This window comes from Odocoileus virginianus, chromosome 2 (assembly GCF_023699985.2).
Source record: "Odocoileus virginianus isolate 20LAN1187 ecotype Illinois chromosome 2, Ovbor_1.2, whole genome shotgun sequence".
Lineage (NCBI taxonomy): Eukaryota > Metazoa > Chordata > Mammalia > Artiodactyla > Cervidae > Odocoileus > Odocoileus virginianus.
Genome location: NC_069675.1, coordinates 5,810,126 through 5,833,983, shown reverse-complemented (window position 1 = coordinate 5,833,983; position 23,858 = coordinate 5,810,126). Strand labels below are relative to the sequence as shown.

Genomic DNA, 23,858 nt, shown 5'->3' with positions numbered 1-23,858 from the left:
TACCACGCAAATTCTCCAGCAACACAGGAACATAGCCCTGAGCGTCAACATACAGGCTGCCCAAAGTCACACCTAACACAGACCCATCTCAAAACTCATTACTGGGCACTCAATTGCACTCCAGAGAGAAGAAATCCAGTTCCACGCACCAGAATACCGATGCAAGCTTCCCTAACCAGGAAACCTTGACAAGCCAATCGTCCAACCCCACCCACTGGGTGAAACCTCCACAATAAAAAGGAACCACAGACCACCAGAATACAGAAAGGCCACTCCAGACACAGCAGTCTAAATAAGATGAAAAGGCAGAGAAATACCCAACAGGTAAAGGAACATGAAAAATGCCCACCAAGTCAAACAAAAGAGGAGGAGATAGGGAATCTACCTGAAAAAGAATTTAGAAAATGATAATAAAAATGATCCAAAATCTTGAAAACAAAATGGAGTTACAGATAAATAGCCTGGAGACAAAGATTGAGAAGATGCAAGAAATGTTTAATAAAGACCTAGAAGAAATAAAAAAGGAGTCAATTAAAAATGAATAATGCAATAAATGAGATAAAAAACACTCTGGAGGGAACCAAGAGTAGAATAACGGAGAGAGAAGATAGGATATGTGAAGTAGAAGATAAAATGGTGGAAATAAATGAAGCAGAGAGGAAAAAAGAAAAAAGAATCAAAAGAAATGAGGACAACCTCAGGGACCTCTGGGACAGTGTGAAACGCCCCAACATTTGAATCATAGAAGTCCCAGAAGAAGAAGACAAAAAGAGAGTTCCCCTTCTGATTGTAACTGGTGTCACAGTGGTGATCTGTGTGACTAGGTTACCCGAGCCAAACAGAAATGTCATACAAAGTAGAACAGGTCAGTGGTCCATGGTTGGGGAACCAGGTGAATCATGTGAGCTGCCCCAGAGGACAAGAGCAGGTCAGTAGAGCCTTCACACCACCCTAAGCAGACAGGCAGCCAGACTGTGTCCGCAGGACAGAGAGGAGTTTGAAAGCGTCCAAAAGATCCCCTCAGCTTTGGCCAACAGCACAGCACAGTTCCTCCCGGGGACTGCCAACACCTTGGCACAAAGAATAGACTTTGTATTAGTTCAGGGTCCGTGTGTGTGTGTGTGTGGATATGTGTGTGTGTGTCCTGGTTCAACTAATTACTCTATGTTAGCAGTTTTCAAAAAGGAGACCAATGACACTTTGGGTGCTCATGATCTTTTCAAGGGATCCACAGAGTCAAACCCTCTCATGACAAACCTAGACAGCATATTAAAAAGCAGAGACATTACTTTGCCGATAAAGGCTGTTACAGCCAAAGCTACAGTTTTTCCAGTAGTCATGTATGGATGTGAGAGTTGGACCATATAGAAGGCTGAGCACCAAAGAATCGATGCTTTTGAATTGTGGTGCTGGAGAAGACTCTTGAGAGCCCCTTGGACAGTAAGGAGATCAAAGCAGTCAATCCTAAAGGAAATCAACCCTGAATTTTCACTGGAAGGACTGATGCTGAAGTTGAAGCTCCAATCCTTTGGCCACCTGATGCGAAGAGTCATTGGAAAAGAGCTCATTGGAAGACCCTGATGCTGGGAAAGATGAAGGGCAGGAGGAGAAGGGAGCAACAAAGGATGAGATGGTTGGATGGCATCATCGACTCAATGAACATTAGTCTGAGCAAACTCTAAGGTGACAGTGAAGGACAGGGGAGCCTGGTGAGCTGCAGTCCATGGGGTCGCAAAGATTCAGACACAACTTAGTGACTACTGAACAACAACAGAGTCAAAACTATCTTATAATAATACAAAGACATTAATTGTCTTTTTCAATATCCTTTTCTTAAGAGTGTGGCATGGACTCTCTCAAAGGATATTAACAGCTGATACCCGCTTCTAGTAAGTTGGACAATAAAAAGATTTACAAAAACTCAATATCACTCTGCTTACTCAGTTATATCATTTGGGGAAACATAGTTACCTTATTCTTACATTATAATACACTGCATTTATCACTGCTATTTTTAACTGAGTTAAAAATTATTTAAAATTCTTCTCAGTTTTAATTTCCAAGATGGTAAATATCCATGGATACAAGCCACATAAACAAAAACTCTGGGATGCTCACTAGCTTTTAAGACTGTAAAGGGAACCCAAGATCCATAAATCTGAGAACTGCTACTCTATATTTTCACTAAATCCTGGTTACAAGCCCTGACAGTTACCTGAAACAGCCATCTCTTTACAACACAAGGTAGTGCTGTGCTACCTTTTTGGACTATGCAGATGAACAAGAAATATAAAGGCTCAGCAACCATTTTTCAATGTCATTTTCCTTTTGTCTCAGAAATGGCTCCATAATTTTAAAGCCAGACACTTTGCACCTGTGTTCTAAAGCAGGGTCCTCAAGGAATTACTTATTCCAGGGAGTTGTTGGCTGGTCATATGGGAACATAATTCTCAATTCATCACCATTGGATGCTGTAGAGGCTTTATTTATATCTTCCTAGGAAGCAGAGAATCTTACTATATCACAATATTTTGGGAAATATCAAGGAGATTTACGAGCAGCTCAGATATACCCCTAATATGTTATCTTGATGGGCTACTGGCTCTAGGATTTAAGGTAACTTGATAATTACTCAGACAACAACCACAAAATGTTGAGTTGACATTCAGATAAGTTCTTATTCCTCTTTTCATATTTTATTAGGCATAATAACTACCCACAAATCAACAAGCCAGAAAAGATAAAAGGGGTTGCATATGTGCCCTGAATTATTTATAACTTTCAAAGAAATATGATGCTAAGTCATAATAATATAAGAGCCAAACTCCCACTAAAAGCATCTAGTTTCTGATATTTCAAGTGCAATACATACCCCTTCTTGACAACATCTCAGCAAAGCATTTTCACAACAAGACTAGTCTTAATGTAGCAGAAACATTGTCACTCATTCATTTCAGGCAATTTTCTCACTGCTGTGTTGTGTTCGGTTTAGATCGGGGAGTGTGACAAATTAAGACGTGTTTTTAGGTCCAGAGTGTGCCTTCAGGAGGGGTAAAGTCTATGAGGGAGGTGCATAGCAATGACGACACTACAGAGCAGATTGTGGGGAATTCTAGAAGGATCAGATACTTGCACGCACACTGTTGCTTCCGTCGGGTCTGACTCTTTCAACCCACCAGGCTCCTCTGTCCTCGGAATTTTTCAGGCAAGAATACTGGAGTGGGTTGCCATTTCCTCCTCTGGGGATCTTCCCAGGCCAGGGATTAAACCTGCGTCTGCTGAGTCTCCTGCATTGGGAGGTGGGTTCTTTACCAACTGTGCCACCCGGGCAGCCCCAAAACCAGCAGGGTGAGCTGTTACCACCCTCCCTGCCCCCCAGTATTAGCAAAAGCTATTAGAGCTCACAGCTATGTGAACTCTACCTGCCAGAGTCTCTCCCTCTGAGACACAATGAGTAACCCAGGAAGGGGCTTGTGGGTAAACACATGGGGTTTTCATCAAACCAACCCACCAACAAACCTACGAACCCACCAACCCAGCCATCAACCAACCCACCCACCAACCAACCCAGCCATCAACCCACTCAGCTATCAACCAACCCACCCAGTTATCAATCAACCCACCCACCAACTAACCCACCCAGCCATCAACCAACCCTCCCACCAACCCACTCAGCCATCATCCAACCCACTAACCAACCAACAGACCAAGCCACCAAGCAACCTATCAACCAACCAACCAGTGGTGGTTGCTTCCTGCATGAATAAGATCAGTGTGGCTGACTAGCAGTCACGTGACTGTTCTTCGTGCTAAGTGTCTATGAGCTACAAACGAGTCCCTCCTGCTCCCCACTCTTGTTTTGCGTGTGTGTGTGTGCGCTATTTCAGAGTATGCTCTCAGGGGCATCAGGACAACCAGACATGCTGGGAATGAGCCAACGTCCCAGCTAGAGAAGTGAGTGTTATATAGGTCCTTTCCCGATAGAGAGGATGTCATCCCAACCCAAGGCCCAGCTTACCCCCACCCCGACCATGACCTGATAATACCGCCTCACTGACAACTTGACAAGTAGCTGTTCCTAGTTACTAATGCTGCTAACAGGCAGCGTCAGGAGACAGTCACGTGGGGCCCAGACAGCAGCCTTTCCTTGGCTGGTGCAGGGACAAAATTGGATCTGTACACAGTGACTCCCGTAAAGGGAGGCTCTCAAGAAGGGTAAATGAGACACTGACTCCATCCTTCCCCATGGATCTTCCAGTCAAACCAATATACTTAGAAACCAGACCCTGCACACGGCGCAGGGGTCGTGCACAGAAGCAGTAACTCTGTGACTTGCCGAAAAAGAGCGACATGAAAGAAAGTATTAGTTGCTCAGCTGTGTTCGACTCTTTGTGACTCCATGGACTATAGCCCGCCAGGTTCCCCTGTCCATGGGGATTCTCCAGGCAAGAATACTGGAGTGGGTTTCCTTGCCCTCCTCCAGGGGATCTTCCCAACCCAGGGATTGAACCTGGGTCTCCTGCAATGCAGGCAGATTTGTTACCAACTGAGCCACTAAGGAAAAAAGGATGCCTATGGACAACGTAAAATATCTGAGCAAAATAGGAAACCCTCCCTCCTAGTCTCCCAAGGATTCAGGAGGTCACGATAAGGAAGTGTCAGAAGAGTTGATCACTGGGCCATGGGCTGCATCCCTAGGACCCCCTCCACCTCTACGCATTCTCCATGGACCACTAACTGTCTGGCCAAGGCATGGCCATAGCCTTCCAGCCAGGATGCCAGCTTACTAGGCTGAAGTTAATGCCAGTCCTTGATTTTTAAAGTAAAATTTAACTTAAGAGGAGCTGAAAGTTCTCGATTTCACTTTTCAGACAAAAGTCAAACTTAAAAGCAGCCCCATGAACATCAGTCAAACAAGCTGTTTCTGATTTAGAGGCAAAAATAACTCCATAAACATTAGCAAAAATGCCAAAACAAACAGCATCTGTCTCCGCTGGGATGACTGAACTTAGTGCATGAAAAGCCAGCTCCCTGCCTTGTGGTCTGAGGAGCAAGTCTTGAGTGACAAAACCACCATATGTCTGCAAATTAAGCATCTATGTAGTGTTAGTTCTGACACTGGCCTCCCATGGTTGGCAGGCAGCCTGCTTCCAATATTTTCCTTTCACCCTCTGATGGGTGGTGGTAAAGTCATGATTACAGTCTTCTTATTAGGGATTCTTTATCTACATTCTGTTTTTCAGTAATCCTTTGTCAAGCTTAATTTTAAGAAAATGTGTTTTTTGACAACAGCAATCATTTTAGATACTGCATATATTCACATCTGTTGTTGTTGTTCAGCTACTAAGTTGTGTCCAAGTCTTTGCAACCCCATGGACGGCAGCACACCTGGCTCCTCTGTCCTCTACTATCTACTGAAGTTTGCTCACATTCGTGTTCATTGAGTCAGGGATGGTATCTAATCATCTAATCCTCTGCCACCCCGTTCTCCTTTTTAGTTTTTAAATTTATTTCCTCTTATCCTTTTGCCTTCAATCTTTCCCACCATCAGGGTCTTTTTCAATGAGTTGGCTCTTTGCATCAGGTGGCTGAAGTACTGGAGCTTCAGCTTCAGCATCAGTCCTTCCAGTGAATATTCAGGGTTGATTGCCTTTAGGATTGACTGGTTGGACCTCCTTGCAGTCCAAGGGACTCTCAAGCATCTTCTCCAGCACCACAATCTGAAAGCATCAATTCTTTGGCACTCGGCTTTCTTTCTTTCTTTTTTTTTTTAACCAACATTTTAAAAATAATTTTTTAAAATTTTTTTTTATTAGTTGGAGGCTAATTACTTTACAATATTGCAGTGGGTTTTGTCATACATTGACATGAATCAACCATGGATTTACATGTGGTCCCCATCCCGATCCCCCCTCCCACCTCCCTCTCCGCCTGATCCCTCTGGGTCTTCCCAGTGCACCAGGTCCGAGCACTTGTCTCATGCATCCAACCTGGGCTGGTGATCTGTTTCACCCTAGATAATATACATGTTTCGATGCTGTTCTCTTGAAACATCCCACCCTTGCCTTCTCCCACAGAGTCCCGGAATGCAAACTAGTACAGCCGCTATGGAAAACAGTGTGGAGATTTCTTAAAAAACTGGAAGTAGAACTGCCATATGACCCAGCAATCCCACTTCTGGGCATACACACCGAGAAAACCAGATCTGAAAGAGACACGGTGCACCCCAATGTTCATCGCAGCACTGTTTATCATAGCCAGGACATGGAAGCAACCTAGATGCCCATCAGCAGACGAGTGGATAAGGAAGCTGTGGTACATATACACCATGGAATATTACTCAGCCATTAAAAAGAATTCATTTGAATCAGTTCTAATGAGATGGATGAAACTGGAGCCCATTATACAGAGTGAAGTAAGCCAGAAAGATAAAGACCATTACAGTATACTAACACATATATATGGAATTTAGAAAGATGGTAATGATAACCCTATATGCAAAACAGAAAAAGAGACACAGATGTATAGAACAGACTTTCAGCTTTCTTTATACTCCAACTCTCACATCCATACATGACTACTCGAAAAATCATAGCTTTGACTATATGGACCTTTATCGGCAAAGTGATGTCTCTACTTTTTAATACACTGTCTTGGTTTGTCATAGCTTTTCTTCCAAGGAGCAAGCATCTTTTAATTTCGTGGCTGCAGTCACCATCCACAGTGATTTTGGAGCCAAAGAAAATAAAACCTGTCATTGTTTCCACTTTTCCTCCTTTCTATATATATGCATATGTGTACACAGACACACACACATTCTTTTTTCCCCCCTTAATACGTATATAGTTCCCTTAACACACAAAATGTGACAACTACAGTGCATGCCTTCCCTGGTCTCTTGGGGTCAGGTTGTCACCAGTAACTGCAGGGGAGGAAATCTGTTTATACTCCTCTTTTTTGATAAATGGATCAAAGGCCAGTTCAGAAAACAGACGGCTGGGCTTTGAACCACGTTGTGAAAATGCCAAGTGCTTGCCCAGAGCTGCAGAGAGAAAGAGGCAGATTGAAGCCTGAGGGAGATGCCGAGGCAACCAGAAAGCCCCGATTCAAAGCCTACCCACCAGGCCCTCAGACATGTGGCCAAAATTCCTGAGTCTCAGATCCACCAGTCCAGCGCAGGCCTCTCCCTCTTGCCTGAGTCCCAGGCTCCCGTGAGTAGTTGCCTCCTCCCCTGGCTGTCCAGAGCTCTCCGGGTTCTCAGACCCAAACAGGAACTTGTGTGTGATCTTCCCGGCTCAAGGCGGCTCCTACCCTGCCTCCTTCCCTCCCTCCCTCCCTCCTTCCTTCTTTCTTCCTCCCTTCCTTTCTTTCTCTATTGAACTTGTTACAACATTGCTTCTGTTTTTTGTTTTGGGTATTTTTGGCCCCAAGGCAATGTGGGATCTTGGTTCCCCAAGCAGGGATGGAATCCGCACCCCCTGCATTGGAAGGCAAAGTCTTAACCCCTGAACTGCCAGGGAACTCCCCCCATCTTTCCTATTCCAGGAAAGGGTACCTCCATTCTCCCTCTGGGTCACTCCCCATATCCCACCATCAGCTGTCAGTTCTAGCTTTAAAATCTTTCTTCCACCCATCTGCATTTTCCACCTGTACTGTCATGATCTTGCCAGAGCCCCCAGACTGAGCGACAGTCGAGTTTTCTCCAGGGCCTCCCCGATTCTCTTTTCTGTCCCTTCACAGCAGCCCTCAAAGGTCGCCACAGTAATATTTTTAAAATGCCCATCAGATCAGGCCAATCTGCGGCTCAGGGTCATTTAGTGGGATGCTCTTGGCTTAAAGGCAGCAGAGAAAAGATGAGGTGGGCCTGCAACAGCTTATCCTGCCAGAAAGTAAGACATACTCAAGATCGATGGGGACACGTACAAAACCAGCTCCAGAGGTTCTGGGATCAAACGTGGGGGCAATCTGAACAGCCAAATTGTAATTTATTGGGACTTCCCTGGTGGTCCAGTGGCTAACAATCTGCACTCCCAAGGCAGAGGGGGCCCAAGTTCAATCCCTGGCCAGGAAGCTAGATCCCACATGCCACAACTAAGAGTTCACAAGCTGCAACCAGAAATCCTGAGTGCTGCAATGAAGATCTCAAGTGCCACAGTTAACACCCAGTGTGGCCAGATACATAAGTAAATTTTTATAAAAATAACTGTGACCCCGGTGCTCTGTGACAACCTAGAGGGCTAGGATGGGAGGGATGCTTAGAAGGGAGGGGATACATATATACTTATGGTTGATTCATTTTGTTGAACAGCAGAAACCAATGCAAAATTGTAAAGCTATTATCCTCCAATAAAAAATAAATTTAAAAAATGTACATAATAGCACATATAAAAGTCAATACTATGTTAAAAAAAATGATTTACTAAGTAAAACAGGAATCCCTGAAATCTTACTAATTCAAAGGAACAAATGAATGAGTGAATAGGGAGAAGAAAAGTTCCTCATCCAAGAAGACTGCCAACTCCTACCACCCCCAGGTGGCTCAGTGGTAAAGAATCCACCTGACAATGCTGGAGACATAAGAGACGTGGGTTCGATCCCTGAAGCTGGAAGATCTCCCTAGAGGAGGGCAGCCCACTCTAGTATTCTTGCCTGGGAAATCCCATGGACAGAGGAGCCTGGCAGGTCACCGTCCATGGGGTCACAAAGAGTAGGACATGACTGAAGAAACTTAGCATGCATGCATGATATCAGTAATTAGGACTCTTCATAGTACAGAGAAGATGGCTTAAAAATAAGTAAGACTAATTAATTTTACATAAGAGTCACCCTGGGGCCTCCTGTGAGAGCTGATGTTAATGATGTATTTTCTGTAATTAATTTTTATGTGCATCCTGGGGTTCCCATCACCTTCTCTAGAATGAATCCTTGATTCTGGAGCCTCTCTCTTCCATTCAGCTACCCCCATCAGGTCAGCCTTCCCCCCAAACAAAGGGAGAGCAGAGAGAACCAAGAACAGCTACCTCCACAGTTAAACCTTAGTGTGACCACAGTGTCTTTGCTCAGAGAGGAAGTTAAGTAATTAACACATGCAAAAGCATATTTTGGAAATAGGAGGTTTTTCTCTGTATTTAAAAAAAGTCTAAAGGGGAGGACAAAATGGAGACAGTATTTAATAAACACAAAGGCAGAGATCCAAGTTCAAGTTCAAAGACTACCACCACTTGGTAGCCCGGAAAATCACGTTCTTTCTCCAGATCTCACTTTCTCTAGGTTGCAGGTTTTAAATGTGGACAGAACCCTGGACCCTGGAAGACAGAGGCTGAGGCCAGTGACCTGCAGCTTTTATGGTGAGAAGTACTGTCAGTTGCAGCCACAGCTTTGAGACGTAGCGAAAGAGAGGAAATAAGCCACCTCCCCATAACTCAATCCCCACCTCTTGTCCAAAACTGCAAGCATGGGTTGTTGTTGTTCAGTTGCTAAGTCACGTCTGACTCTTTGCAACCCATGGACTGAAGCACACCAGGCTTCCCTGTCTTTCACCATCTCCCAGAGTGTGCTTAAACTCATGTCCACTGAGTTGGTGATGCCATCCAACCATCTCATCCTCTGCCATCCCCTTCTCCTCCCACCCTCACTCTTTCCCAGCATCAGGGTCTTTTCCAACGAGTTGGCTCTTCACATCAAGTGGCCAAAGTATTGGAATTTCAGCTTCAGCATTAGTCTTTCCAATGAGTATTCAGGTTGACTTCCTTTAGGATTGACTGGCTTGATCTCCTTGCTGTCCAAGGGACTCTCAGGAGTCTTCTCCAGCACCATGTTTCAGAAGCATCAATTCTTCTGCCCGCAGCCTTCTTTATGTTCCAACTCTGGCTAGGAAAAACCATAGCTTTGACTAGATGGACCTTTGTCGGCAAAGTGATGTCTAAATGGGATATATTGATATTACCAAAGGATGTTCCTCCACCAGTAGGTGAAAGGGTGCCCTGTGATTGGATCCGTATAGCTGACCTGGGTTCGTGGGAAAGGCAGGCAGAGAACACAGCATCAGGAACTTTTGCTCCCAAAGTGGGTACCAGCTTAATGAGTCACTTCTCATCACCTGAGCAAATTAACTATGTGTTTAATCCAGGAGAAGAAAGATGAGTAATAGCAAGCCAAATAAATGTGTGTCACTTAAAAGATATCCTAACTTACAGTCTTGCCTGATTTTTATTTGTTATTCACATATCAGAGGGAGAATTATCTGAACTCCACTGCCTATCCTAGAGAAAACATTCCAAAGAACCCAGACAGACCTGGATCCATTTTTTGTTTGCTTCGTTTTGTTTGGGGATCTATTTCTCTCAATATGTCAATTTCAGGAAAGCTCCTTAATTTTGCTTAATTAGGTAGGGATCTTAACTCTAATCCATCTAATCAAAATGTATCACAGGAAGATATAATAAGTAAAACATGCCTGGAGAGGGCTTCCCAGGTAGCAACAGTGTTAAAGAACCTGGCTGCCAATGCAGGAGATGCAAGAGACTCGAGTTCCATCCCCAGGGCAGGAAGCTCCCCTGGAGGGGGAAATGACAACCCACTCCACTATTCTTGCCTGGGAAATCCCATGGACAGAGGAGCCTGGCAGGCTACAGTCCACTGGGTCGCAAAAGAGTTGGACACAACTTATCGATGGAGCATGCACACAGCCCAGACCCCTCCCCTTATCCTCACCTTCTCCATTCCAGTTGAGCTATAAGAGGCACTGTATTTTTTCTGCAAAGGGTTTGGGGAAAATCAGCTTCAAGTCACTGATTCACCAGATGTGAAGGAAAACAGAGGTGGGGAATGCCCTGGCTGGCTCCCTATTGTATTCCCAGAAGGCCGCCCAGTGCCTGAGCAACAGCTGGGGTGTGACCACTTGTGAACAAAGTGGATGGGTGGAAGGATGGAAGGATGCGTGGACAGAGGGAGGTAAGAGTGAGACCTACAAGCAGGCAGAGAGCTTCCACTGTGATTAAACTCTGAAACATCTTCTTACATTTGGATTATAGGCTAAATACAGAGATTACAGACTAAATTACAGAGGTGACTCAACAGAGGAGGTTAAAAAAATCGTAACAGCAAAAACAAAGCAACTCAGAATGCTGTCGTTGTCGTTGTTTGTTTTTCTATTTTTTGGTGGGATCTTAGTTCCCCAACCGAGGATTGAACCTGTGTCCCTGCAGTGGAAGCTCAGAGTCTTAACTGCTGGACTGCCAGGGAACTCCCAGAATACTAGTGGTTTTAATGGAGATGCAAGCCTTCGCTGACGGGATCCAAGAATGAGATTCTGTACATAAGTTGGGACATCTGTCAGTCACAGTTACTCCCTTGAATCCAATGAGGTCCCAGCTTCCTCCATAGTCTGGACCATGGGGAGACAGACTAAACAATTTGGGAGACTTCTGTCCGTAAATCATGAAGGGTAAACAATGACTTACTCACTAAAACCCCCAAACATTCAAATAGGAAGCACACACTGAAGTTTCAGGAGATAATTTCAAGGAAAATAAAAGTACCTGTGGGTGGTAAGTTTAAGGATTAACTGCTATTCTGTCACATGAACCACCCCGAGATAGAGATAAGAACAACAGTCTGCAACAGTGCCATCAAGAGGAATATAACATGAACCACCTACATCATTTAAAATGTCTAGTGGCCACATTTAAAAAGTCAAACAAATACAACAAACTAGTGAGTACAACAAAAAAGCAGCAGACTCACAGATACAGAGAGCAAACTAGCAGTTACCAGCGGGGAGAGGGGCAGGGTGGGGCCATAAAGGGCTGGGGGATAAGAGGTGCAAGTTATTTATGTGTAAAATAAGCTACAAGGATACACTGGACAACGCGGGGACTATAGCCAATATTTTATAAGAACTACAAATGGAGTATAAACCTTTAAAAAATCAAAAAAAAAAAATTCTGAATCACTACATTGTACACCTGCAACTTACATAATATTGTGCATCGCCCATACTTCACTTTGGAAAAAGTAAAATGAGGGAGGTAATTTTGATCATATACATTGTTTAAGCCAACATACAAAATATTATCATTTCAACATGTAATAATTTTTTTGAAAGTTACACGCTTTTTGTCCTGTTAAATCTTTGACAGCCGGGGTGCAATTTACAGTCACAGCACATAGTCCGGACTCACAACGTTCTAGGGGCTCAAGAGATGCAGGCAGCTGACGGCCACATACTGTCAGCACAGACCCAGGAGGACAGATGGACAAATAGTGAGCATCACTTGAGGGCGCGGGTTTGGGGCCTGCCCCTTTATGGGGGTTCAGTCCCTCTGGCTTCTTACTTCCTTAGGGTTCCTGCCATATGGGTTTTTTTTTTTTAATTAATGTTTATTGGAGTGTAATTACCTTACAATGTTGTGTTGTGTCTGTTGTACAACGTGCATCAGCCATATGTATACACAGACCCCCACTTTTTTGGATTACCTTTCCACTAGGTCACCACGGAGCACTGAAGAGAGGTCCCTGTTCTTCACAGTAAGTTCTCACTAGTTTTCTATTTTACACACAGCAGTGTGTATATGTCAACCCCAATCTCCCGAGTCCTCCCCCTCACCTTTTCCCCTTGCTATCCATAAGTGTGTTCGCTACATCTGTGTCTCTATTTCTGCTTTGCAAACAGGTCCATCTGTACCCCTGGGGTAGGGAATGGGAACCCACTCCAGCACTCTTGCTTGGAGACTCCCCATGGACAGAGGAGCCTGGTGGGCTGCAGTCCATGGGGTTGCAAAGAGTTGGACACCTGAGCGCCTAAGCACATGTGCCACTTTTCTAGATTCAACATGTAAGCATTAATAGGTATTTTTCTCTTCCTGACTTTTTCATTCTGTATGACAGTCTCTAGGTCTATTCAAGCCTCTGCCAATCCTGCCCTGGGAGCTTTTTTAAAACAATTTTCTTTATTTATTGGCCGTGCTGGGTCTTCACTGGGGTTCGGGGGCTTCTCTAGCTGAAGCATGTGGGCTTAGCTGCCCAGCAGCATGTGGATCTTAGTTTCCCAGCGTTCAAACCCACATCCCCTGCATTGGAAGGTGGATTCTTTACCACTGGATCACCAGGGAAGTCCCATGCCATGTGGTTCTGATGAGGCTTAGTTCATAGTGCCTAACCCCTGACTCCCAGGCTGAGCCCATGACCCTGGCTTTCCAATCAAAATTCACACCACTGCCGTGGGCCAAGAGACAGGCATGTGACCAGGCCAGACCAATCAGAATCCTTCTCTGGGACTGGAATCCAGGACCCAGAGAGAAGGCCTTTCTCTCTCCCCTGGGGCTGTGCGGGTGTGATCTGAGGGTTCTCCCCATCCCAGGGAAAGCCTGTCTAGGATGGGGGTGCAAGCAAGCCCTGTGACCCTGATTTGGGGATCTTTCTTATGTGAGTTCTGGATCTATCCCACATCCTTCCAGTACTTGCTCTCATCTGCACTCATAATTTGAGTGGTGTTTCAGTCACTCTCAATAGACAGTCATGATCCAGGCCAAGCCACAACTCTGACTCAGTGCCACATTCTCCCACCACGTGCCAAGGGCCAGCTCCAAGATCACATCCCAGGCCAAAAAGGGCCCAGTGGCCAGACTCCACGTGTCTGTGTCTCCCTTCCTTTCCCTCTTCATGCATCCTGCCTCAAGAAGCAGCATGGTATCCTGGTTTGCCTTCTACCACAGCATCCCACTGGCCTCCTCATGAACTGTGTGAATAGCCTATTCTGAAGCACTGGCCTTTTCGAATCAGCTGACCACAAAAGGAGACGGTTCCAGGCCAAAGGTTATAAACACAAAGATGACGATCCCTCCTCCATGTACGCATGGGATTTGCACAGATATTCCCAGCATAAGAGCAAGCCCGGTCACCAGGAAGCGATGACCTGCCACGTAGGTCCCTAGTGAACAGCCTCTTGGGGGACTATGGGAATGAAGCCCGGCTTGGCCTTGACCCCATGGTAGAGGATGACTTACTGAGAGAATTCTAATAAATGTAAACTGAAGTTGGCACCCTATGTGAGTTTTGCTTCGATAAAGTCTGGTAGAAACCATCATTAAGCTAAGTACTTATTCACGCTCCCTCCTGATTAGTTTTTATCCTTTCCCAAGCAAGTTTCAGAGAAAGCTGAGGCACTGGATCATTTGAATCCCACGGGGGGTATAGATGAGGGTCTCTTCTCTCTGCCCCACACGGCAGAAGGCGTTTATAAGACAAGTAATTAAAACTCACAGATCAGATTACTCCTATTCCTCGTAGGAAGTTCCATGAGCAAATGAATGCTTCAAGGTGCTTAATATTTTAAGGGATATGCAAAAATCATGAGTGAAATTCCTATGGAGCCAGTACTGTTTTTGCATCACTGAACTCCTGTGCCAGGAACCAGTCCTAACTAACCAGGAGGCTTCTGAAGAGAACAGACCACAAATGGATGCTCTTGCTGTTTCCTTCAGATGTGAAGCATAGGGCCATGAGTAGGCCCCCGGTCTCCCCATTGCATCTGTAGCTTGCAGGTCTGAATGTCCTCCTGGCTATGTCCCCTCACAGGTTCCCACTTACCTACTTGAATGCGATGGCAGGTTGTGGGTATGATGGGCTACCATGTGCTGCCCTGAAATCTCTGAAGTTGCAAACATCTGTCCAATTAGGTTCTGTTCTGACACTGGTGGGTAGAGACCCAAGGGAAAAATTCTTGCCTCCAAATGGCCAGAGGATCCCTTGCCGGTGGGTGGGGGCAGGGTGGGATGGAGGGGAGGGAGCCCACAAAACTCTTTCTTGCTAAGGAACCCAAGGCAAATTATCTACCCTGCCTGAGTCTCACTTTCTCGTCTTCAAGGTGGGAGCACAACTGTTTCCCTGGTTCAGCTGCTGTGAAGGGACACCTGAGATCACTCTGGAAAACTGCTGTCTCCACTGGCCTGCGGGCAGCAGCTCATCACATCCTTATTTTCCTTCACCTAGGGTTCATTCTCCCCGAAGGGCAGGTGCAGGCAGCTGGGCGATGGCAAGAGGTGTTCACTTGAAGATCTTGCCCTGATTGAAGGCTTTGCCCACATGCTGGAAGGCCCCTTCCCAGCAAAAGTATTCTCGAACCAGAGTCTGGGTCTCCTCACTGCTGGGATCCAGTTTCCGCCATGTGTATGACTCGTAGTCCACCTGCCAATCTGGACTCAGCGGAAAAGCAAGCTCCTGGCCTCGAAAGACCCAGACCCCAGAAATGGAGCTGCTATTGTTGGTTCCAAAGAGAATGACACTGGCAAAGGCATTCTTCCTCAGTTTGTCCAATCGCTGGAACATTCCAGTGATGAGGTTGCAGCTCATGAAGGTCTGGGTGAGCTCTTCAGGGAAGCGATACTCAGAGTACCACAGGGACCAGCCATCCTTATCAAAGTGATCCCAAAAGTACGGCAGCGCCACGGAGAGCGTATCCTCGTTGGAGTACTTGCGCTTAAATTCATCCAACACAAAGGTACTCTTGGGCAGATGGGCAAAGGGATCCTTGGCCTTCGGCTCGGCAGCCAGCGCCTGCTCACATTCATCCAGCTCCTCCTCAGGAGCAGGGGCGGCCGCCTTCTTCTCCTCTTTGCCCTCCTTCCGCTCCGCCTGGGGCTTCGGCTTCTCTTCTCGAGAACCTTTCTCCTTCCGTGGGGTGTCCTTTTTAGGCTGGCTCTCTGCAAACTTTTTAGCATCAAACTGGGCCATTTTCTCACAGAGTTTCACCTCTCCCAAGACAGCCCGGAACTGGGGCTGGTTAATGCAGGTGAGGAACCAGCGGTTGGTGTTAGGGAAGGCCTGGCGGAAAGAAGGCTCCAGAACCTGTTTATAAAGCCACAACAGTGTGCAGACAACTGTGATGTCAGCCAGCGTCACGCGTTTGCCCACCAGAAAAGTCCTCGTCTTCAAGTGAGCATCCAGCAGCCCCAGAATTCGCCTCACCTCTTCCTTTGCATTCTCTGTGGCCTACCTAGGGTTATTTTTAAGGGTGCTCCCACCTCCTCCCCTATAAATAAGATTGTGAAGAAGTGAAGTGTTAGTTGCTCAAAGAGTTGTGTCCAACTCTTTGTGACCTCAAGGACCTGGCTCCTCTGTCGATGGGATTCTCCAGACAAGAATACTGGAGTGGGTTGCCATTCCCTTCTCCAGGGATCTTCCCGACCCAGGGAGCAAACCCAGGTCTCCCACATTGCAGGCAGATTCTTTACCATCTGAGCCACCAGGGAAGCCCCAATATAAATAAGATTACTCTCTCAAAAACCAGAAGAGCTGCAGAGTTGCAATGCTTGCACCTGGACACACCTATCCATGAGCAACAAAACACCAAGAAACTGTATGCCACTAAAACTAACTGCAGTTGGGACAAATTCCGGGCAAAAAATACAGAGACCAAAAACCCCAACTGCCAATTTTGAAGAGCCTGGAGCAAAAGCAGGGTACTGGGCATGGCCCCTGCACACAATAACACCTAAGGGGTGGACAAAGCACCCAAGCCACTCTTCCAGCCCGACCCCTGGACACACCCCCACTCTCACCCCATATAGAAACAGTTCGCCCCCCGCCCCCAGGGAGTGAGCAAGCAAGGGAACCTGTTGCTTTATTCTTGCTCCCCTTGTTGCAGCCGAGGCCCCAGTTAGGAAGTCTAGCCTGAATTTCTCGTCTGCCCACTGTCGGTTTCTACTGACTGGGGGAGAACCCTGGTCCATAACACAAGGACCACCCCCCTCCCCGCCAAGATAATGCAAGACCCCCTGAACTGCCTCCTCCACTGACTTGCAAGCAGCAGGTCATCACTTCTTCACTCTCATTTCAGTGAGGGTCATTTTTGAGGGTGTTCCCACCTCCTCCCCTATAAATAAGAGTACCCATTCAAACACCTGGAGGACCCAGGAAAGTAGAGAAGTAAAGATCAACTCTTCCAAGGATTCACGACCCATGATAACTACTATGAACATTTGGCATTTATTTTCCTAAGGCTGGGTGCATTTTACAGAATTGAGATCACACTGTGGCTATCACGGGGTAGAGTTCTTTTCTCACTTAACACGATTTGCGTTTCCCCCTGTTACTCTGTCATCCCCAGAAATAACCCTTGTACCAGTTGCATTTTATTCCACCCCGTGGTTTCTCAGGGTTGGCTGAACCACACCCAACTTTCCAGACATTTTGGTTTCCAACTTCTTGCTAACACAACCACACTGTGGTGAGCACGGCTTTTCTTGTCGAGCTTATTGCCTTAGGAGAAGTTCTAGAAGGGCTCAAGGTGTGAAGACGTCGATTTCTCTTGACTCCTCCTACAGGTGGCTTTCCTTGCATTCATCTCATAAGTGACACCCTTTTCACCTCCCAGGGGATTGTCTTTTAGCACTTTCTGATAACTTGATTGAGGAAAATGATCTCATCATGTTGCTTTGCACTTCCTCAATTCTCAAGGGACCATTTTCCTGTTAACCATTCTCTTTTGTGCCTCTTTTTTTGCAGGGCAATGAACCCCTTTAGTGCATTGGAAATTGATGGGAGCATTTGGCAGATGATGGGAATCTACATTTTTAATTAGTGCTGATGCAAGTGTTTCTTGGGCCAGAATTGGCAAAATTTTGGATTAGAGGGCTAGCTTTAAAATCTCTTCCTCAGGTTTTCCTTATACTGAAGATTTCATTCTTTACTGCAAATATCTTTTCCAGATGTATCCATCTTTACATTTTTATTACTTTTTAATGAAGCACAGGAGTTCAAGTCAAATCTGAAAATATTTTCTTTTGCGACTTCTTTTTGCTCTTCTCAGCTTAGAAATTCTTTACCCTCAGAGCTTTGCAAGGGTTCCTTTTTCTATTTTTCACCTGCTTTTCGAAAAAGTTTCACTGTTTATTTGGAATTGAAGTTGGCTATTTAGGGCAAAGGGAGGAGACCAATGCTGAATTTTGTTTTCCAAAATGTCTAATGACTGCTGGTAAAATTGATGGAGGCTAAGGACTTCCCTGGTGGCACAGTGGATAAGAATCTGCCTGCCAGTGCAGGAGACATGGGTTTGATCCCTGGCCCAGGAAGATTCCACATGCCAAGGAACAACCAAGCCCACGTGCCAAAACTACTGAGCCTGCACTCTCGAGCCCAGGAGCCACGACAATCAGAATCCCGTGCACTGCGACTAGAAAGAGCCTGTGCAACAGCAAAGACCCAGCACAACCACAAAGAAAGAAGGGAATTTGATGGAGGCTAAAAGAGGCATCAAGAGACATTGAGGGAGGGACAGATTATTTTGTGTAGGTGAGAGAGAGCGTGGTCACAAATTTTGAAAGACAGAATTTAAAGCTGACATCCTTCTTGTACCCTAAGCTGACAGTGGGGCCTCTGACGCAAGTAGAACCGTGTGTGCTATCCGTCTCGCCTGACTCTCTCCAGGTTTTCAAAACCTTTTTGTCCTGATCTTGGACTTCTCTGATAGCTCAGTTGGTAAAGAATCTGCATGCAATGCAGGAGACCCCAGTTGAATCCCTGGGTTGGGAAGATCCGCTGGAGAAGGGATAGGCTCCCCACTCCAGTATTCTTGGGCTTCCCTTGTGGCTCGGCTAGTAAAGAATCTGCCTGCAATGTGGGAGACCTGGGTTCAATCCCTGGGTTGGGAAGATCCCCTGGAGAAGGGAAAGGCTACCCAATCCAATATTCTGGCCTGGAGAATTCCATGTACTACCCATGGGGTCACAAAGAGTTGGACACGACTGAACAACTTATACTTTCACTTTTCTTTTTTAGCCTTGTGAAAACTCCCAGTACCCAAAGAGTTCTGCAACCTTGCTTGAAAGCAAAGTTAACCATTTAATAACTTTGATTTCTTTCTACATGTGACTTGGAAATGCACTCTAATAACTAATCATGCTTCTTAAAGATAGTCTGTTATATTAGATATTATGAAGTCATGTTTCTCACTTTCTAAGAATCTTGTGGTTTGAATGACAGTTGAGGCAGAGATTTTTAAAGCTGAAGAGACCCTCGGAATCATCTACCTGTAGTTCAGTCCCTATGAGGAAACTGATGCCTAGAGACATACAATGTGCTGCTCAAATTCCTGCAGCATATGGCTGAGATGGTAAAGAATCTACATAGAATGTGGGAGACCCTGGTGGAGCAGATCCCCTGGAGAAGGGAATGGCAACCCACTCCAGTATTCTTGCCTGGAGGATCACATGGACAGAGGAGCCTGGCGGGCCACAGTCCATGGGGTCACAGAGAGTCAGACACGACTGAGCAGCCAAGCACAACACAATGGGAGATGGGGCTGGAATTCACAGCTGGTCTCTGCTTACAACTGTGTTCCCCCACTGACTTGCTGCCATCATCCCCTCCTTTCCAGAACTTATTGGCGGTTACAGTTAAGCAGGAGGTGACAGTTTATCTAAAGACATCTCTTAATTACTTTTGTCCACATGCTCAGTTAAACAAAACCAAAATATGTAACTACCCTCCAAACCAGAGAAAGGAGAGCTTATATGTCCAGCTGATATACCCCACTGGTCTAGAAGCAATGCTTTGAGAAGAATCCACCTAGAAAAGATGTACCATGTAACAACTGATGGGGAAGGAAGCTGCCTATGTTCCTCTCCCAGTAGGTCTCAAAACTCAGGTTACACTTAGATTAAAATGTACAGGAAACTCATATTCCTGAAAACCTTGGGAAAGGCTGCCAGATGTCCCGCCACAGGTGGCCCTGTATGCTGGCCATCTGCCCAGCCCACAGACTTGTGACAAAATGACTCAAAGAAGGGAAGGGGTTTCAGGGCACTTTGGGACAAACAACGACGAGCTTTTCCCCAACAGAATTTTTTTTTTTTATCAGTATCCAGTCTAAAGTTAAGCAGAGGGATTTCCCTGGTAGTCCAGTGGTTTAGAATCCACCGTCCAATGCAGGGGACACAGGTTTGATCCCTGGTCCGGGAACTAAGATCCCACATGCCTCAGGGCAACTAAACCCTCAGACAAAGATCCTGAAGATGCAACAAGGATCCCAAGTGCTGCAACTTTAAGACCCAATATAGCCAAATAAATGCATAAGTAAATATTTTTTTAAATGTTTTAAAAAACAAACTAGAGAAAGCCTTATTGGACAAAGGAGCACCTTTCTTGACAGCATGAGTGTTAAACTAATTCCCAGCTCTAATCTACATGCTCACTGAGTGGAATAAATTGTCTCCTTGGGTGTCTCCAGTTCCATGATCTCCGATTATACAAGTAACTCTCTCAAACACCCACGTATTTGAGCAAAAGATCACTTTTCAACCCGTGATGGCACATGTGTACGCCTATCATTCTCCAGGATGCTTTTGAAAATAGCATATGCTGTAGATATGGAGATGACCATGTTAAGGTGACCTGCTTTAGCCCTTTGCCAAGCTGGGGAGGGGGGAATTTAAGGCTCTGGAAATTCTCTTTCACTGTCTGTTGAGTTTCCTTGGAGCCCAGAATGGCAATGACTCAAGCCCTGATTCAGATCTTGACCTTTCCCTTTTACTATAAGAACTTTTCATGGCATTTCCCTCCCAAGTAAGATGCAGATGTTTCTTCTACAATATGATCTATGTGATCCTGAAAAACTGCACCCTATGAAAAAACAGGGCTTATGAAAAAAAAGGGTGGGCACCGACTGCTGAGGACCCATGGGGCTTACTAACTAGAATCTTACAAAATTGACAATCCTTGTAAGAACGTGAGCCCAGCTGATCTCCTGGGCCCATCATGGCTATACAGTCTTCCTCTCTGAACCTGTGCTTCCTTCTTGGGGGAGTAAAGTCCTTAAAGACATTCACTTCTGAAAGAGACTAGATCATCAAAATTTAAAATTCTGGCCTGGGGTCCCCTTCTCCAGTAAGGCTTTGTTTTCCTTCTTGTGGGCACAGGAGGATACTTCTTCCCACTGTCTTTATCTGCTCTTGTAACTCCCCAAACACAGCAGGAAATGAAGTGGTTCTTGAAGCTACTAAATCAGCCACTTCTTGCTCCAAAAGAAGGCATTGCTACACTATTCTTGGCTTTTTTCTAAAGGCTTTCTCATTCCTTGTGAGATCAAGACAGAATAGTAACACGCGGAGGAAAATCTCACACCAGCCAACTTAACCCGTGAGACCTACAGACATTACACCTTATTGAGGAGTCATCAACGAGCTTGTTTGATTAAAATACATTTTTAAATATATTTATTTATTGTGATAAAAATGTAAAATGTATAACATAAAGTTGATCATTTCAACCATTTTTTTGTGAGATGTTTTAATGTTTTAAAAGATGGAGAAAATTAATGTCTTTTTAGTTAATGCATGTAATAGTGCAAAATTAATTCTGGTCACTGTATTCACATTTATAAATTGTGTTCCTTTATTTCTTTTAAACCCTTTTTGTTTTGTATTGAGTTATTGCCAATTAACAATGTTGTAACAGTTTCAAGGGATGGCACAGGGACTCAGCCATACATACACATGTATCCGTTTCCCCCCAAACTCTCCTCCCATCCAGGCTACCACAAAACATTGAGCAGAGCTCCCTGTGCTGTAGGGTAGGTCTTTGTGGCAGTGCAACCATTTTTAAGTGCACAGTTCAGTAGTGTTAAGTATTTTGCCACAATAAAAAATATTGAGTGTGCCAGAAACTTATTTAAAAAACAGAATTCCAAGATAAGAAGATGATCCTCAATTATTTTTATTACCATCATCCTCCTTTTTTTCATTTGCCTTTTCTCAGATTTAGGTCTAGAAATAGCAAAAAGCAGCAGCAACTATATCTGTGATGGTTCGGCCAAATTTCAAGAAAAGGTCTAATGATCATTATTTCTTAGACTTCAAAAGCTTGGAGGTTTCTGAGCTAAACACATGAATGGTAAATGTTTCTTTACCCCTCCAAATTTATGTTTTGGGGAAAAAACAGAGAGAAACTAAATGCCTTTATAGAGTGCAGGTGGAACCTTCCAGGGTCAACACAGGCTTACGGTAGACGTCTGATGTGCTCAGTCACTCACTCATGTCCAACTCTGTGACCCCACAGACGGTAGCCTGCCAGGCTCCTCTGTCCATGGAATTTTTCAGGCAGGAATACTGGAGTGGTTTGCCATTTCACACTCCAGGGGATCTTCCCAACCCAGGGATCGAACCTGTGTCTCTTGAGTCTCCTGCATTGACAGGAGGATTGTTTATCACTAACCCCACCTGGGATGACTGAAGTCAAAACCGTGGCTGTGTGACCTCAGGCATGACCTCAGACACGTGGCTGAACCCTTCTGGTCCTAAGTGTACAAACTATAAAGTGAGGGTAAAATGAGAAATAAATGAGTTAATATTTTTAAAGCATATCCAACAATGAACGTCATGGACTAGTCCTCCCTAAATAGCTAACTATTATTATTGAAAAGCCACGATCCACCAACCAAAATATTTCAGGTAGAGGACCTGTTTATTTAAAGCATTTTCATTTTGTGTGGCTGAACTTCCAAATACTTATTCTCAGAATTCACAAAAATACTTTAAATAACTTAAAGACATGAACAATTGTTGTTCTTTCAGTGATAAAAATAAATACTCTTTTTAAACTTAAGAAAAGGCTTATTGTTATTCCTGGTAGTCAATGGTACAACAGTTGTTATTAGGAGGGAAAAAATCTTGACAGCTTTGACTTAACTCCTCCACTCAAAGGATGTCATTTAATTTAAAAGTGCAAACACACACAAAGGCAAGGGAACAGATGCGTTTTAAAACCATCCCCTCTTCAAAACCTGCAGATGTCTTTTAAAAAACCTTACATAATATTTTTAGAGTTTTTTTATAAACTTGCATACTTTAAACACATTTGATATAAAATGATGTTATAATAGTCTGAAAACTTCTTTTCTTAAATTCTAGAAAAGTCAAAGAAACCAGGATTGTCTTTGGTTATCCATAATGTCACCACCTAGGAGTTTTCCATAAATGTCAGAGCAAAATTACATCAAATATATAAACAAAAAAACTTGCACAGGGGAGCCACCTTGGAGGACCCCACACAGCCTGCCAGCATGGAGCAGTGGCACTGAAGCCTGGCACGGACTCTGCTAAGCCACTTGGCATAAATCCATCTTTTTTAAGCCAGATAAAGCACCCAGAGCAGGGAGGTCATGGCATCAAACTCCATGGCATTCCAGGAGTGGCAAGAAATTGACTAAAGAAGGAGGGAATTGCTAAAGAAATTCCAGAGCTATCTAAAATACTCTATTCCTGGTTAGAGAAACCTCTGCCATGTCATGACTGAGAGCAGGGCTGAGATGACACATAAGTGACTCTTTTATTCTCAGAGGCATCCTTGGGTGATGAACACAGCCGGTCACTACCAAAGGTGAATTAAAAGCCAGAATGGGGCTGGCCCTGCCCAATGAACAGCAAACTCATCCTTGCCTCTCCAATCAAAGTGGCATAAGGTGGCTAAACACATTTCCATGAAAGGGTGAGCCATAGCCCTGGAAAATGGTGCAACTGCAGAACCCTACATAGTCACAAGACAGTCGTTCCTCACTTCCCAATCACATATGTAATCTTCCTGCAACGCGTCAGTGGTGAGTTCTCATTCATCTAGAATTGGAGCAACTGGAATTTCCTCTGTGCTCATCAGGCATGAGAGCTAAATGAAAAGGAAAGATATTACAGATTTGTTTCAAAATGCACCTTGGGGCCTGAGTGCAGCCGCATGATACCCAACAGCTTTTACCTGTAAAACCTACAGGAATCATGCACAACAAGACTCAGAAGCATCAGCTCCTCTGCCCCACTGGAGCCCGAGTGAGCGAAGAAAGGCGAGCTTTTCAGGAGAGTTTGTGCATGCCT

The 23,858-nt window shown here is 44.9% G+C and overlaps 2 protein-coding genes across 13 annotated transcripts in view; both read right to left on the bottom strand.

The window, feature by feature from the left end:
• NPAS2 (neuronal PAS domain protein 2) overlaps positions 1-23,858 on the bottom strand; it is a 198,652-nt gene that overhangs the window by 152,642 nt on the left and 22,152 nt on the right. Inside the window, exon 1 of one of the 12 annotated variants that reach the window (XM_070475087.1) lies at positions 3,177-3,232. The exons of the other annotated variants lie outside the window; for them this stretch is intronic. The gene's annotated coding sequence lies outside the window, so the exon portion shown is untranslated. Of the gene's footprint in view, positions 1-3,176; positions 3,233-23,858 lie in introns of those variants that run through there. 12 annotated transcript variants of the gene reach the window in all.
• Positions 15,001-23,723, bottom strand: LOC139031479 (elongation factor 1-gamma-like). The gene is made up of 2 exons (XM_070456805.1): positions 23,700-23,723; positions 15,001-15,990 (listed from the first exon to the last, which is right to left on the bottom strand). The coding sequence occupies exons 1-2, from the start codon at positions 23,721-23,723 to the stop codon at positions 15,046-15,048; spliced, it is 969 nt and encodes a 322-aa protein (XP_070312906.1). The 3' UTR covers positions 15,001-15,045.

What these genes read in the sequence shown, in the direction of transcription:
- LOC139031479 (XM_070456805.1), bottom strand. Translation starts at nt 23,723, where the DNA reads ATGCGGCTGCACTCAGGCCCCAAG. An exon ending in GGCTGCACTCAGGCCCCAAG is followed by an intron (nt 15,991 to 23,699) that starts GTGCATTTTGAA and finishes AACCCTAGGTAG; the next exon opens with GCCACAGAGAATGCAAAGGA.